The 16,173-nt window shown below is 40.0% G+C and overlaps 1 protein-coding gene across 1 annotated transcript in view; it reads right to left on the reverse strand.

Annotated features, from left to right (window-relative positions):
• The window catches only part of Efa6 (Exchange factor for Arf 6), a 36,795-nt gene continuing 20,622 nt past the window's right edge, over positions 1-16,173 (reverse strand). The window contains exons 7-20 of the mRNA XM_073083923.1: positions 15,763-15,868; positions 14,070-14,209; positions 12,852-12,944; positions 9,961-10,073; positions 8,923-9,305; positions 8,268-8,443; positions 7,377-7,570; positions 6,054-6,252; positions 5,368-5,525; positions 4,835-4,961; positions 4,662-4,763; positions 4,056-4,200; positions 3,477-3,602; positions 1-3,161 (exon numbers count right to left, since the gene is read on the reverse strand). Coding sequence (XP_072940024.1) covers positions 3,027-3,161; positions 3,477-3,602; positions 4,056-4,200; positions 4,662-4,763; positions 4,835-4,961; positions 5,368-5,525; positions 6,054-6,252; positions 7,377-7,570; positions 8,268-8,443; positions 8,923-9,305; positions 9,961-10,073; positions 12,852-12,944; positions 14,070-14,209; positions 15,763-15,868 — 2,197 coding nt within the window. The 3' untranslated portion in view covers positions 1-3,026. The remainder of the gene's footprint in view (positions 3,162-3,476; positions 3,603-4,055; positions 4,201-4,661; positions 4,764-4,834; positions 4,962-5,367; positions 5,526-6,053; positions 6,253-7,376; positions 7,571-8,267; positions 8,444-8,922; positions 9,306-9,960; positions 10,074-12,851; positions 12,945-14,069; positions 14,210-15,762; positions 15,869-16,173) is intronic.

The following is a 16,173-nucleotide window of genomic DNA, read 5'->3' on the forward strand; positions in this document are numbered from 1 at the left end:
TTTCACAATATGAGGCATTTTTTTTTTTATTTAAAACATACCTTTACAAATTTCATATCTCAGTAAATAATAAAAAATAAAAGTAACATGTAAATAAACCATAAAAAATAAACTATTTACAATGATTACATATATATATATAAAACATCCTAAAAGCAAACTACAGAAACCACTTAATTTACACGCCAGCTACGTTAACGTAGTATTGTAAACACATTTGCGAGACAAACACGGGCGATACACACGACGCCGCACCGCACCGCTGCCCCGGAGGTGAAGGTAAGGGTGGTATTTGTAAGGGTTTGTTTATGTGCTTTTACACCGCGCTACAATGGCGGCGGCCGGGCGTTGTGTTGTGGGTCGACGCTTCGGCAAGAAACACCCCCGTCGCGGCGCCGTGTGTACACAGCCTAAAGTTTGATATTCTTTACGAAAAACACGAGGCAGAGCATTAGCTAATAAAAGTGAACCGAAGTCAAGCACTTAAATAGATCAACAACAAAGAACACTGATACATAAGTAGCTCCGAAGCTTTTAGTGATTATTAAAATATAAATAAGTACTGAACCAAAAAACAACAAATGAAAATACAAAAGCTATTTATATAATATTCAACTTTGATTTGGATGATGAAAAATTCCAAATTCCTATTCCTTTTTTTATTTATTATGTAAATATCAAAATAATATTACAAATTACATCAAATTGCAGCTTTATTGCTTTGTTTCCAGTTTTGGGAGTTCACTTATTTTATATTTATACAGTTCATAATAATAAACATGGAGTGTAACAAGTAAATAAATATTTATTTAGCTCTTACTTTCGTTATAGCTGTTGTGAGGAATTATTTTAAGTTTCGCTACTTTACAAACAAACACAAATAAATATAATACAATGACGGCCTCAAATATCACTTTACTGGCACTCTTTATCGGATGAATTAGGACCTAAGGCTACTACAATGTAAAAAGATATAAATAAACCTTACCTTTCAGTATATGTATTTTTCATAGTATAAATTAATTATGATAACTCGATATTTCATACACATTAGTTGTCAAATGTTTCGTAATTTATTTGCTATAATTAGCTTCGGTTGTTACAGGTGCACAATATAGTAATATATACACCCAAGATTTAACACTGGTTGATTTACAAACAATAAATAACATCACTTATCAGTCTCAACACTTTAAAGTCTATTTACAATATGTTAATTCAATTGATGTCAAAATCATATTCAGTATCATATGTGAAGCACCAAAGCTGTTTGGATTGAAATGGAGCTTGAATCGTAAATGATATTGCATATATTAAATTAATTACCAACGCTTCAACTGACAAAATATAAGAACATAATATTCTATGACAAACATATTCCTACAGTGCAAGCCAATATATAAAGAATAATAAAGAGAGAATAATTAAAGCGTAAAACCATCAGCTTGACTGTCGAAACAAACATTACAACTAAATAGCTTCTTATCTGTATAATACAATTTATACAGAAAGAGTTAATTAGTAAACGTAATTAGTTTAATTTAATAGCGCCGAATTTTTGCAATTACTACAACATAATAATATAATAATTTCAATATGTAGTTACTAAGCAAATGCTAAATTATTGCAATACAATATTAGATGAAATATTATGTTGTACGATAGAATTTACTCTAAAAATTTCTAATTCCTTTCCAGAATATTATACATTTTTTATAATACTCGAAGTTGTCACTTCAATAATGGTGTGGACGCACCATATCCATTATGTGAACATCCAAAAGCAATTGTGTTTTGCAAGGAAGACAGGACTAGATGATTCGATAATTTAAATTTAAGATTCAACCGTGTGATATATGTACTAACAACTAGTAAAGCACACCCGCCGCTTTCCTATACAGCTGCTCGAAAACATTTTCATCTCAGTGGAATGTTATTTGAGTATCTTATTCAGTCTTATTGCGGAGTTCGAGTGGCGGAGAGGACCCATTGCGGTATCGTGCGGCAGCGGCGTTCCATACCTTCCGCCGTCGTAATTAACACCATAATGAACTCTATTAAGCCTACTTTTATAAATTACAATTTAGACCCGGTAGCGCTCACTTCATGAAGATTAAGTCGTATACCCTAAAAACTTCTAAGTAGGTTAAAAAATACGCTCGCGCAGTATCGTTCGGAACGATAAACGCGCGACGACTTCGGGAAGTACTAAAATCACTCGGGAGATCTAAATCTAATATTTAACGTCTCTAATAAATATTCTTAAACGTTCTCCGGTGTCGCAGCGCGGCCGGGCGGGCATCGCCCCCGCATAACACCTCTCGCTACCGGCTTACAAAATTCACATTCGTGGTTTAGTTTTCGTTTACGACGCGGTCCACTCGTTGTACAACGGTACGGGGTCACGTGGTTCGGGCAGGGCTGCCAGTTCGTATGAATACAAAAACAGTACATTCCGTTTATCTGTTGTATCTTTTCTTCGTCAATTTGAGACGGTTGACTACACGCAGCAAATCCAATACAAATTTCGTTCCAGTGTACAACAGACGTGCTCGTACTGACTACAGGCAGCAGATCCAATACAAGTTTCGTTCCGGTCTACAACAGCCGTGCTCGTATTGATTACAGACAGCAAATTCAATACAAGTTTCGTTTCGGTGTACAACAGACGTGGCTCGTACTGTCAGCCGTGTGTCGGGCGGCAGATCCAACACAAACTTCGTGTCGGTGTAGAACAACAGTGGTTCTCGTGTAACGGGCAGCCGTGCTCGTACTGACTACAGGCAGCAAATCCAATACAAGTTTCGTTCCAATGTACAACAGACGTACTCGTACTGACTACAGGCAGCAGATCCAATACAAGTTTCGTTCCGGTGTACACCAGACGTGGCTCGTACTAAGTTTCGTTCCGGTGTACAACAGCCGCGGCTCGTGATGTCCGCGCGCGGGGTGTGCGCGGGGTGTGAGCGGGGGTGCGGGGGCGGGGGGTGTCACAGCACGCAGGCGGCGAACACCGCCATGGCGCGTCAGGGCGGCGGCTGGTGCGCGGCGTGCGGCGCGCGGTCGGCGGGCCGCTCGGGCAGCGCGGGCGCCGCCTCGTCCGCGCCGGCGCCGCCCGCGCGCGCGCGCATCACGTACGCGTACGTGCGGTACCTTTTTATCTGGAAGTAATCAAATTATTCTATAGCAATGTAAAGTACATAATAATAACATTGGAAATTAGCTAGACTTTCTGAATTAAGTTATGATTTAAATGTTTAAGTGAAGCGGTAAAATCAATTACCCTCTGAAATCTGAAACACGGACATCATATATATAATAAACTGACGTTTCAATAATGAAAACAATATCACAACAAATATGCTAACGCGAGTACCCCGAGTGACAAGGTTTTAAATGATCGTCAGTTACGCGAGTTTCTCGTGCTCCGCCAGCTGCTGCCGCTGATGTCACAGTACCTCACACCCGGAGCTCACCTCGTGCACCAGGTAGTGGTCCTTGTCGCGCGCGTGCGCCGAGTGCGCGTGCGGCTGGTGGCGCAGCGCCGCCAGCTCCTCCTCCAGCCGCGCCGCACGCTCCTCGTGCTCCGCCAGCTGCTCCCGCTGACGTCACAATATACCAACACATTATACACACGATACACGAAGAGAGAAAAATACATCCACAGGCAATAACGAGATCATTATTAAAACTCATACTTGTCAAAAACGTGTGTCTCGTTTATTTATCTCACGTAATGTGGTACTTACTTAAATCATTAATATAAATAATAGTACAAATAACATCAAGAATAATCACAATAGATCTGAATAGTCGTATAAATTACACATACACATCCAATGTTTGGAAGCACGATATAAAGACCCCTTTAACGGGAAGTTTTCGTCCTTCAAAGAATTTATATAAACTAGTTTATGAAAGTACTACTAACATCATACTAAAATTGGTATAGAACGTAGAAGAACAGATCAACAAAACTATGTTACCTAGTGAGTAATGTAATTTAAATACTGAATTGATATCACATTACGGTACAATCATGCACGAATACATACCATAGATAGCTTAGTGTGCGTGCAGGGCAACAGAGGGCGCTGGAACTTCCGCTGCGAGCCCACCGCGCCCGCGAGCGGCGGCGCCGAGTACGCCGCGCACACGAAGTTTATAGTCTCCACCCACGAGCACAACTCTTTTGAGTCGCTGCAACGTACAAAGTAAATTTCATAACATTACTAATGCGCTAGTTTATATAAGAAATACAATCTGTAATAGAATGTCAATAGTCAACCGTAGATGTGTGTGATGGAGTTTCTTTCGCCTGTTCTTCTCCATAACAAAACACTTTGTGAAGTGGCGGTACATGTATTGACATTCAAAAAGAGCTCCGTAAAGAACCTATTCTGACTAAAATAATTGATCTGATTTGGTGTTCAGTGTTGTTGAAATGGATCCTACGTAAAGCACTAACAGTTATGTAATGTCATTGCATGTCAGCTAGGAAAAACCAATCAGCCAATCAAAAGCAATATTAAATCAGTGTGCAGTCTTATTCAAATATCACAGTATTATTTAAGTTATTCGTATAATATATTCATTGGTAATTATTACAAATTAGAGCTTTAATTAGTTTTTTCATCTACATTATATAAATCTAATGTTACCTTGTTTGAAATAAATATTCCGCCTGATCAGCCGTTTGCAATCTGAACACGTGTTGTTTTTTCGTATAATCGGTAGCTTTTGTGGCGAGCGCGTGATGTATTCTACAATGAAACATATCATTAAACATTGAGACCACAAGAGCAGCTAAAACGAAAGGTCTGAAGTAGTTTACCGAATGGCGTTGTGCAAGTTGTCAGACATTTGACTCCGCCGAAAGCCGTGCTCGTCCTTGTGCAGATACAGTACCAAATCTCTCAATGTGCAGTAGAACATCTTCCACCCACGTCGGCCAAAAGGTGCTAGAATAAAATAAATAAGATTAAACAATATGTAAACAAAATAAACATTACGAATAATAATAATGTTATTATTTATGAAAATGTATTGGATGTTGTCAAACAATCGAGATATAGCTAAACGTAGCTGCTTGTAATTAAAAGGTAGCTTTTTTTACAGGTATCTTCTTTTTTGCATGATACATAAACATAGAAATTAGTTTATTTTTGTATATTGCCGAACTGATGCCGAACGACGACTGCTGACGAACTTTGCCGATTTTCTTTATTAGCGATAAGACAGACGGGCTACTTTTTGCATCTTTCTTGAAATGGAAGAAGAAAATTACAGGGCTCCCATGTCATATTCTACTTCCACTATTGAATATCTATAATTTCGTTACTAATAATGTTTATAAAAGACGCTCACTCTTCTTCCCGTTAGCGTCGACGCAGCACTTGCGCATAACGTATCCCTTCTTGTACTCGACGGCGCGGCTCTGGTCGGGCACGTCGAGGAAGGGGTTGGCGCCCACGCCGCCCGCGCGCCCGTTGTCGCCCGTCGCCGCCGCGTTCGCCTCCGCATCACTGGTACAATACATTCAAATGTTAATTCTATTATTGCCTATTAATAAACACTTTCTACACTCCACAGCCCCACACTACGATTCCCTGTGTCGTGGGTGCCATGGACACACACATAGACAAATACACAAACACCCAGACCCAGAAACAGATCTAAATTCATCATTTAGATATCTGTCTGGCCGAGGATCGAACCCGGGACCCTTTGCGCGTCAGACCGGTATGGTATTGTATTTTTAAAACTATTAATTTTCCATGTGTTTTTATTCTGTTATGGGTACAATATAGTACATTATTATTATTATTGTATGTATACTTTCATAATCAGTTGTAATAGTGGCGTTCACGGGCTTACACTAAGTGAACGTCATATTATATACGAGTATCTATTGTTATTATGTAATATATATTATAAATTATTATTCTTATTCTACATTCAGCTTCCGTACGTGTATCTGCATAACTGAAAAAAAATATTAGGATGAAAAGCTACAAGGGATTAGTGACACAGAAAGTAGAGAATGTACTCACAGCGCCCATTGCAGCGGCTGCGTGCGTATCGCGTGGTACAAGTGCTTGAGGGTGTCTCTCGGGAAGTTCTCGCCGTCGTTGAGCTCGGCGAGGTTCTCGATGAACTCCGCGCAGGACATGCGGCGGAAGGTGCCGCCGCCGCAGCCGTGCAAGTCAGTGTTCAGCAGCATTATCGCGCACGTCAACGTGTGCACCGCGTCTGTAAAAGGTTGTGTCAAAGTAAAAATATGTTATCATTACAATTTAAATTTCGTGCCTTCCATCTAATGTCTTTTTCATTATCTATGACACTTGTCTATTATTCTCTCTACTCTGCGGAACATTGTAAAGTGAATGTGTAAATTTAAAAACAATCCAATAAAATCTAATTAATCCACAATTCAGTCATTTAATTGTAAGAGGTTGTAACGTTATGTGACTATTTAGCAATACGTGATCAGACTGTTATTGCATGTAAAACTCGGTAAATATTCGCCTTCGACGACTTGTCGGATTCAACTAACCGGAACGTCGTCGACGAAATATTAACTTCACCATTTACAGGCAGTGGCATGCTTAGTAACTTGATACATTGAATAATGACATTGTATAAAGTAATCTTTTCATATGATTCAGTCTTGGAATTACAAAGCATATAAAGATATTACACACAGTTTCGATTTGTATAGCGCACTATATAATGAATCTCGTAATATTTGTTGTCGTTTTTATATAATTTATTACTAAAATTTCAATCCAAAATTATAAAAAACATGTCTAACATTATAGGAAAACATCTAGTTCTTATGTTTTAGAAGTAATAAAAATGAAGGCCACCCAATACAAAAGGGCTCAACAGAGACAAGTACTTAATTGTATGTATGGTATTCCATTACTAATTTTATGAAGAACAAAAAAATCTTGCCAATAGTTACGCTTTTCAATCTATTCAACAATCTCACTAAAGCAGTAACCATGCCATCCTCACCTTGCGAGTTAAAAGACCCGGGGTTGCATTAAAGATAGCGTCTGGAGAAGTGCACCAACACCCGCTCGCGCTCCTGCGTCTCGCCGCTGAGCGCGAACCGCGAGAGGAACGACCTTAACGCCTCGTCGAGCGTCGTACTGCCGAACTCGTGCTTCACGTAAAGTCCGCGCCAAACTGCTAGTCCGCTCCGAATATAGAAACAGTAGCGTTGCAATAGCAAATTGTAGATATTGCGCAACAACTTCAGAGCGGACTCGAAGTTTGGCGCGGACTATACTCCTTAGTCACCGCACGGGAGAATTCGTTGCTGGACAGTTTATTATTCTAACCTTGCGAATAAAGTTCATTGTTCTAACCTTGAGAGTTGAAAGAGCCGGGGTTGCACTCCAGATAGCGTCTGGAGAAGTGCACCAACACGCGCTCTCGCTCCTGCGTCTCGCCGCTGAGCGCGAACCGCGCGAGGAACGACCGTAACGCCTCGTCGAGCGTCGTGCTACCAAACTCGAAGTGCCTCACGTACTCTTCAGCCACTGCACGGGAGAATTCGTTGCTGGAAAACGTATTAACACTTGTTTAATATATTAGATATATAGAACTTACTATAAAGAACTTATGATTATTTTGGTCTGTTATTGCGGTGGTTGAGGTATTGTTTTCAGATTGAAAAAAAAATGCGCGCGCAGGTGTAAGACAGGATGAAGGTAATCTAAAATGATATGTTGTTCAAAGATTTTATTTATGATCGGAAGTTATCCAAGTAGTTTACTAATAACTTAAATACTTTTCATTCCTATTTTATTTTTTTAAAACTTCGTATTCAATAGTGTCTGTATGTTTTCTCAGTTAAAATTTATTTAATGCGTATAAAATATTGTTATTCTTACAGGCTTCTTAGGGATGTTTCTGTAAAGCGCAACAAGTTACAATTCATCTTAAAAGTTTCTCTGTAGTCGAATCTGTAGTAACTTTAAATGGTGCATTTGACGACCCACGTGGCGGAGCGGCCACCATACCGGTCTGACGCGCAAAGGGTCCGGGGTTCGATCCCCGTCCAGACTGATATCTAAATGATGAATTTAGATTTCTGTTTCTGGGTCTGGGTGTTTGTGTATTTGTCTATGTGTGTGTCCATGGCACCCACGACACAGGGAACCCTAGTGTGGGGCTGTGTGTGTAGAAAGCGTTTATTACGTCTATTACGTTATATTCAACAAGTCAAAAAGAGTTACGTGAATTAATATACGTACTTTTTACTTAAATGCCTGGACACATCAGATTTCTTGAAACCGTCTAAATGGTACAGTCGTTTAGCGAGCCGTTCGGCCGAAGGTATGTCCACAGCTTTGGGGCTGTAGTGGAACGAGTGTAGAGAGTCCCCGTCGGAGCCCTCGTCCGAACCGCCGTCTGAACCGCTGCACAATTCCTGGAAATTGAGAAACAAAATACCGATTAATATTTTTTACATGTAAAGGGAAAATGTATGTGTAAGGCACCCAAAGGTAAGCCACTTATAGATTTTTTTATAATATACATATTATCTGCCTACTAGCACATGATAATTATTTTTTCAAATCATAATTACCTAATAAAAATAAATATATTACAAAAACTACTATAATATAGCTTTTAAGGCTGCGGTGGATATATTAGTTTCATTATCTTTGAATTCAATCACAAGACAATATACGTAATACAGAGCGCGAAGAGCATGTGCGCGTCGGATGGAGGTGAGGATCGAACTGCCAATAAAAGTAACCGCCCCCTTCACTTCTCGGTATTACGTCATAATGGTTGGATATTCGTTAAAAAAAGAGTAGTGGTAAAAAATTACATCTGCGACACACATGATTACTATAACATCCCGTCAAACTTTTGTTATACATAAACTTTAATCATGAATACCTGGTATCCTTGGTTCTCCGGCGAGTTGTGTCCATTCTCCTTCCCGTTCTGCGCGTAATTACTATTGTTATTGTTATTATTATTTACATTATTATCGTTAGCGTTTGCACTCTGTTTCTCCGGTCCTTTCACTTGTATCACTATCCTATAGTCTTTGTTGTGTTCTCCGTTCAATGTGACGTCACTACTGTGTTCCATTGAGTATGTGGAGTTGGATTTGGCTCGTTTGTGACAGGGTTCTGATACTAATATCGTTGAGTCGGAGTCTGACGGGTCGGAGAGCTCCATGCGGGGACATTCCCGGCCAGTATCGAATATGTCGTCCTGGTCTTGGAAGTCTGGACTAGATATGTTTGACACCGCTTCTGAGAGGCTCATGTCACCTGGTTTTTAAGAATAATTTGTTAGTAATTTTTATAAATCATATCATGTGTACATAATTATGTTTTTATAGTTGGGATTTCAGCAAAAAAATATGTGTATGAAATTAAATAAAATCAATGTGTTACAACTAGGTGTGAATGGGATTTAGATGGGTCAGTGAGTTTTGGTAAGCCATCAGTGGCGGCACAAATTTATTAAGGACGACCGTCAACAAATATCAATCTCATAGGTTAGAGACACATTTCAGATTCAGTGATCCTGACGCCCTTTCTTTTTTTCCTAGACTATTAGATAATAAGCAAAATTAACTTTGCGAAACCACACTACTTCACTGATTTCAGTAGTTTTATTATATAGAAGCAGCTGACAAGCACGCAGTCCACCTTATCAGGTGGATTGTTATTACAAGTGGATACTGCTGTCTATATATAGACATCAACCCCAGATAAGATTAGTTTTCTACCTGAGGTTGGCCACGGATGCGCCACTACTCTTCAAAGGTATGTCTCCCTTACCACACCCTTCAAAACGGAACACAGGAGCCCCTAACACTGCTGTTATTAGGCAGAAATAGGTGTGGCGGTGGTGCCGTCGGAGTCGAATAGTGGAGTTCTATGCCCTTCTAATACTACATATTATAGGAGTATTGTGTACCGTTGAGCGCGCGCGCGTGGTGCGCGGCGTGCGGCGGCGCGCGCTGCGGCGGCGTGGCGCGCGACGACATCACCGACGACGACACCGACGTCGGCGACGCGGGCGACGACGACCTGACACACCACACACAACTTACAGTCAAAGAACATCCAGTGTATATAAAGGAAAGGGCACCAATACATGAAATTAAAAAAGAGTCCTTTATTAAATGACACTCATGTTATAAGTAAGGACTAGCATTTTTATGTATTCAAAAGAGTCCTCGATTAATTTAGATTCACGTTGGTGTAGCAAGATCAAAAATAACTGCACTGAGAAACACTTTACGCTTCGTTATGGCGCATTTTTAGACAAAAATACATAAAATTTGAGAATATCAAGTATGATTTTCGGTATAATATTATTTTTTACTTGGTATTGCTCACTGCTAAGTTTGGGCGCAAAAGTACAAAGAAAAACTCGACCGTCAAAGTTTTTTAAGTCTTAAAAGCACAATATTCACATCATTAAGAAACTTTATAAATCAAAAACTGATTGTTCACTCAAATTATACCTTTAAAGAGAATAGATGATATAAAACAAAAAATAACAGTCCCCTTGAAACATATTCAAAAAATATATCCCTTCCTAATAGGCAGAACAGACTAGACGGGTGGGTCCGCGTAAACGTATTAATTTGCTTTCTTTTTATACACGAAACCATATTTATACTGCAAAAGATGCATCATAGGCATACGTTTTAGTCTGTTTTTAATAGATATGTACCTTCACACGATTACTTTTACCGGAAATATTATTCAAACAATCGATGACGTATGAACAATGCAATAACATGTTTATATGACACACTCCAAAATGAAATTAAAAACTCCCACGCAATTATGCGACATATCGACGTTATATCCCGCGATAACGAGAATATGCATGACGTATATCGCTGATAACACATTACTCATTCGACTAAATTGTACATAGAATTTGTGTTTTATGTATTATAATATTTTAAGTTTCAAATAAACAATTGGTATGATTAATATTTAGATTTTGATACATGAATAATACTCGCAGTGTAATTTAACATCAAGTTAAATAAATAGCGATTTGCTTATAAATTCTGCTTCTGTTAAATTTCATGAAAAAGATCTCCCGTCCTACAAATATTCATAACTTTTATAGAAATTTGATATGAGCATTAAAAATTCATTAATAAAGTCAAGTTGAGCAGCTTTGCTTGAGGCTCACTCAGATAATAATTATAAGGGGTTAATGTAAAACTTTACGACATATTTAACCTGACGACAGAACCACAAGGATGTTGAATTCCTAACCTTAACCTCTACCTCTACAAATGTATAAACGTGTGGACGCGTCGCACGCGCTTGCGGCAAATTCCACTTAGCTTTTACTTGAAACCGATACTTCATTGGTTCGGCAAATTTGAACAAACCAAGCCAAACCACCTTTGAATTTGTAATGGTTTGCCGACATGCGTACGAACATGATACAATAAAGATGAATCTATGCAGCAGCCACAGATGCGCTGCTATCTCTGAGGACTAAGCTGGAACGCCTCGATAAAGTAATGATACGAGGGTGCGTTTTTAAGTCCGCGGAATGGCAGGGTTGGAGGGGGGATAGCGGGCTCGTTAAGGGCGGTACGTGTTAAGTGACTCATAAATAGTATAAATATAAAGTTTTATCACAATTGCATCATTAGTTTTAAAACTATCGACAATTAAACAAGTCAATCCGGAAGAAAATTGGAAGTATGGAGAAAATCGAGCATCGCGCCGTTATAAAGTTCCTTACCAAGCAAGGAAAGTCTGTGCAAATCATAATGGAAGAGATGTCATCGGTTTACGGGGACTCTTGCCCTGAAAAAACGATGGTTTACAAGTGGAACAACCTTTTTAAGCAAGGCAGGGATTCACTTGAAGACGACTCACGACCAGGACGGTCTGTTGAGGTGACCATTCCGGAAACAATAGCGGAAGTCGAAAAATTAGTACTGGAAGATGCTCGGCTAAAGAAGAAACAGCTTGCAGAAATGGTTGGAGTATCGGATACAACCATTTTTAAAATTCTGCATGACCATCTTGGCATGACTAAGGTCAGCGCGCGGTGGGTGCCGAGAATGCTCACGCCGCCTCAGAAACAACAGCGCGTTGAATGTTCCTGTGCGTTTTTGAACCTCTGTGGAGAAGATAAGGATATTGTACTGAATCGAATTGTTACTGGAGATGAAACTTGGGTTCACCATTATGAACCTGAGTCTAAACAAGACTCCATGCAGTGGCATAAAAAGGGTACAGCACCTCCTAAAAAGTTTAAGGTGTCACAATCGGCCGGCAAACTCATGGCGACAGTCTTTTGGGATGCAGAAGGAATTTTGTTAATAGATTACAAAGATAAAGGTGTCTCTATAACCGGAGAATATTACGCAACAATCTTGGAGCGGTTAAAAGAAGCCATCAAAGAAAAAAGACGAGGAAAATTATCCAGAGGTGTCCTGCTGTTGCACGACAATGCGCCCGTACACAAGAGCCGTATTGCACTGGCTGCCCTGCATAAGGTGGGCTTTGATATTTTAAATCACCCACCCTATAGTCCAGACCTGGCTCCCAGCGATTATTATCTCTTTCCAAAAATGAAAAAAGAGCTTCGTGGAAAGAAATTTTCTACAGACGAAGAAGTAAAGGACGCAATTTCCTCGTATTTTTCCGACAAGGACAAAACATTTTTTTATGAGGGTTTAAATAAGTTAATACAAAGATCTGAAAAATGCATTCGTCTTGCAGGAGAATATGTAGAAAAAGAAAAATAATTTTGACATTTTATTTTCGCTCCTTGTCCCTCATTCCGCGAACTTAAAAACGTACCCTCGTACTTACCGTTGCGAGATGCCGTCAGATATGGAGGTGGAGTTGGAGGTGGCGCCCGAACCGTTGCACTGCGACACCGGCGCGTTGTATGTCCACACGATCCTGCGGGCACAAACACGTTCGTTCAATCACACGATTGTAATGTACTACTCATATTTATCGGGAAACACTGATGATTAATGCAGTTAGGTTTATACTGCGTTTTAGTTCGTGTACATTAGAATGGCATTAATGAGAATTGCTCGTGTAAAGAGGGATACCTCGAGGCCCGGATACCTCACTCCTAGAGGCCCGAAAAGCCACAGAGTAGGGCGCCCGCATTCGTTCGTTATAAAAAAAATATAATATTTAATTTCCGATTAATTTTGTAAATTGTAATAGTCTAGTCTTTACGCCCAAGTTAAAACGGGATTATCGCTGACTACACACACCACACACACACACACACACTACTACGTTTGTCGCGTAGCAGACGTAACAACTAGGGAGCTGTGGTGTAACCGATCCGGCTCATCGGATTCGGACCACAAAGGATTTTACTACCATCGATGATTGAATTAAAGTGAAAATCTCGTTCACTACACACACACACACACACAGGCACACTACGTAGGGCAGCACGTTACAACTAGGTCGTTCGGGTGTAACCTGACCCACTCATCAGAGTCGGAATACAAAGGGTTTCTACTACCTCTACAACTATGACTACATTCAAGTGGGACTCTTGCTGACTATAATCATAAACTACATAGGGCAGCAGACATTACAACTAGGGATCTAGGGTGTAATCAGTCCCCCTCATTGGAGGCTGACCACAAAGGGTTCTACTACCTTCTATGATTGAATTCAAGTGCAACTCTCATTCGCTACATACACACACACACACACACAGGCATACTAGGTAAGGCAGCATGTGGCAAATATGGACATGAGGTGTAACTTGTCCCGTTTATCAGAGTTAAACCACAAAGGATCATACTATCTCTACTACTATGATTGCATTCAAGAGGGACTTTCGCTGACTACAAACACACACGAGGTAGGACACGAGGTAGCGCGTTACAACTAGGGAGCTGGGGTGTAACCGGTCCCCTCATCGGAGGCGGACCACAAAGGGTTCTACTACCTTCTATGATTGCATTCAAAGGAACTTTCGCTGACTACAAACACACACACACGAGGTAGGGCACGAGGGAGCACGTTACAACTAGGGAGCTGGGGTGTAACCTGTCCCGCTCGTCGGAGTCGGACCTCGGGCCGGGCGTGGCGGGCGTGGCCGAGTCCGGCCGCGCGTCCAGCAGCGTGTTCAGCGATGACGTCACGTCCTCCTCCATGTCCACCGCCACCGCGCTCAGCGACGACTCCTTCTGTAACACCATCACCATGTTAATTAAATAATAATAAATAGTAAAAAATAAATACTAATATCAGTGGTAATGTGTGAAACCCATGCATGTATGAAAAAGACTGACGTACGCAATGAATGCATTTATAAAACGCCCAAACGCCCAAACGCACACACGTTAATCGTATAGGTACCGCATGTAAGTTTCATTCTTAAATGTTGTAACATATATTTGTTTAAAGTTACTGATATTGCACCTTTACAAACTTACACTATTCGACTTTAGATTGTGACACCCCATACTTTCTAGTATGTATCTATAATATATTGTCATTGCACCTGCTAAATTCCATATATGCATGATCATGATGTATTTTTATGCTAACCAAAACAAATTCACAAAGATCAAACTGATCAGGCAAAACGGCGAAGTGTAAAATAGATCTAATCAAGTTAACTTTGTGAAGATTATGAATATTCTAGAAATACAATGTGTATGTTCAAGCCCAAACCACATGCGGCAGGAGTCGATTTGCGGTTGATTTGATGGCATTTGATATATTAAGGGAAAAATGTGCCGGGCGCGATGACACATGATATGGAAATACATTATTAATTAATCACAATCTTCATAGACACTATAATATACATCAGTGAAATATATATTTATGAATATCCATACAACTTCATGTATAGTGAATATAATAAAACTGCAGAATTACCGTTGTTTGTATGTTTAACGAGGTGACAATATTGAAGTACGTTATGTCTTACACTTAATGAACAATGTTTGTAAGTAATGAATGAGGTACTGCTAATCGGGTAGTATGCAACATTTAAATATCCGCGAATAATTCGCCGCAAAGTGACAAAATGTGGCGGCGCGCACGACGCGCGAATATTTGTATGTTACATTGTCGCCAACCACTTATTGTCCCACTACTGGGTACGGGATTCCTCTCGGAGTGAAAGGAGGTAAGACCTGTGTCCACCACATACACCGTCAGACAACCTGAAGTTTCTTTTTAAACTCTCAGATATTTCAATTTCCTCACTACGTTAACCTTCATCGTTATACCAAGTGATAAATAACGTCTTGTGCGCATACAACTGAAAACGTTGTAGGATGATCGACAAATAAGCATAAATAAATAATATCATATCTGTATTTAGTCTCGTGCACCATTTATTAAGCAATCTCCTTTTACAGGTCTGCTGGATAATATTTCTCAGTACCTTTGCACGAAATTTTATTAATAAGTCTTTTATATTAATTATCTATGTGTGCATAAATAATAAATAAATAAATAAATGTTGCAAGACAAACGACAAAAATATACGCTTTTTATCCTCTCAGCCGCACACTAGGATTCCCTGTATCGTGGATGCCATGGACACACACAGAGACAAATACACAAACACCCAGACCCAGAAACAGAAACCTAAATTCATCATTTAGATTTCTGTCTGGCCGGGGATCGAACCCGGGAGCCTCTGCGCGTCAGACCGGTATGGTGACCGCTCCGCCACGCGGGTCGTCTACAACAAACAAACACAAGTATTTACCGAACGCACCTGCAAGTGGTCCTCGGAGCGGGACGTGCGCACGGCGTGCTGCGCGCGCGACACCAGCTCCGCCGCCGCCGTGCCGCCCGCCGGCGACGCGGGCTGGGAACTGAACCTGGGACATTGTAGAAATATATTGTAGTGGATGCAATATTCAAAAAATAAATTGGAATTTTGTTTCTTTTTTTGGTGTGAAAAAATATGGTCAGAAATTTAGGAACCGTAGTGGTCAAAATTCTATCATATTTTTTATGTTTTTTTTTTAATTTGTAACCTTAAAGGCGCTTTTAATTAACCACTACGTCGGACTATTTTACAGGAACACATAAATACTAGTAGCAGCGCTTTAGATATATTTAAATATTTTTGGTGCAACGCTACGATCACAAGCAGAGTCAATCATGAAACTGAATAAAAACA

The sequence above is a fragment of the Epargyreus clarus genome, unplaced genomic scaffold (genome assembly GCF_041222505.1).
Source record: "Epargyreus clarus isolate Ecla_fem2 unplaced genomic scaffold, WU_Ecla_fem_2.2 ptg000019l, whole genome shotgun sequence".
NCBI classification, from domain to species: Eukaryota; Metazoa; Arthropoda; class Insecta; order Lepidoptera; family Hesperiidae; genus Epargyreus; species Epargyreus clarus.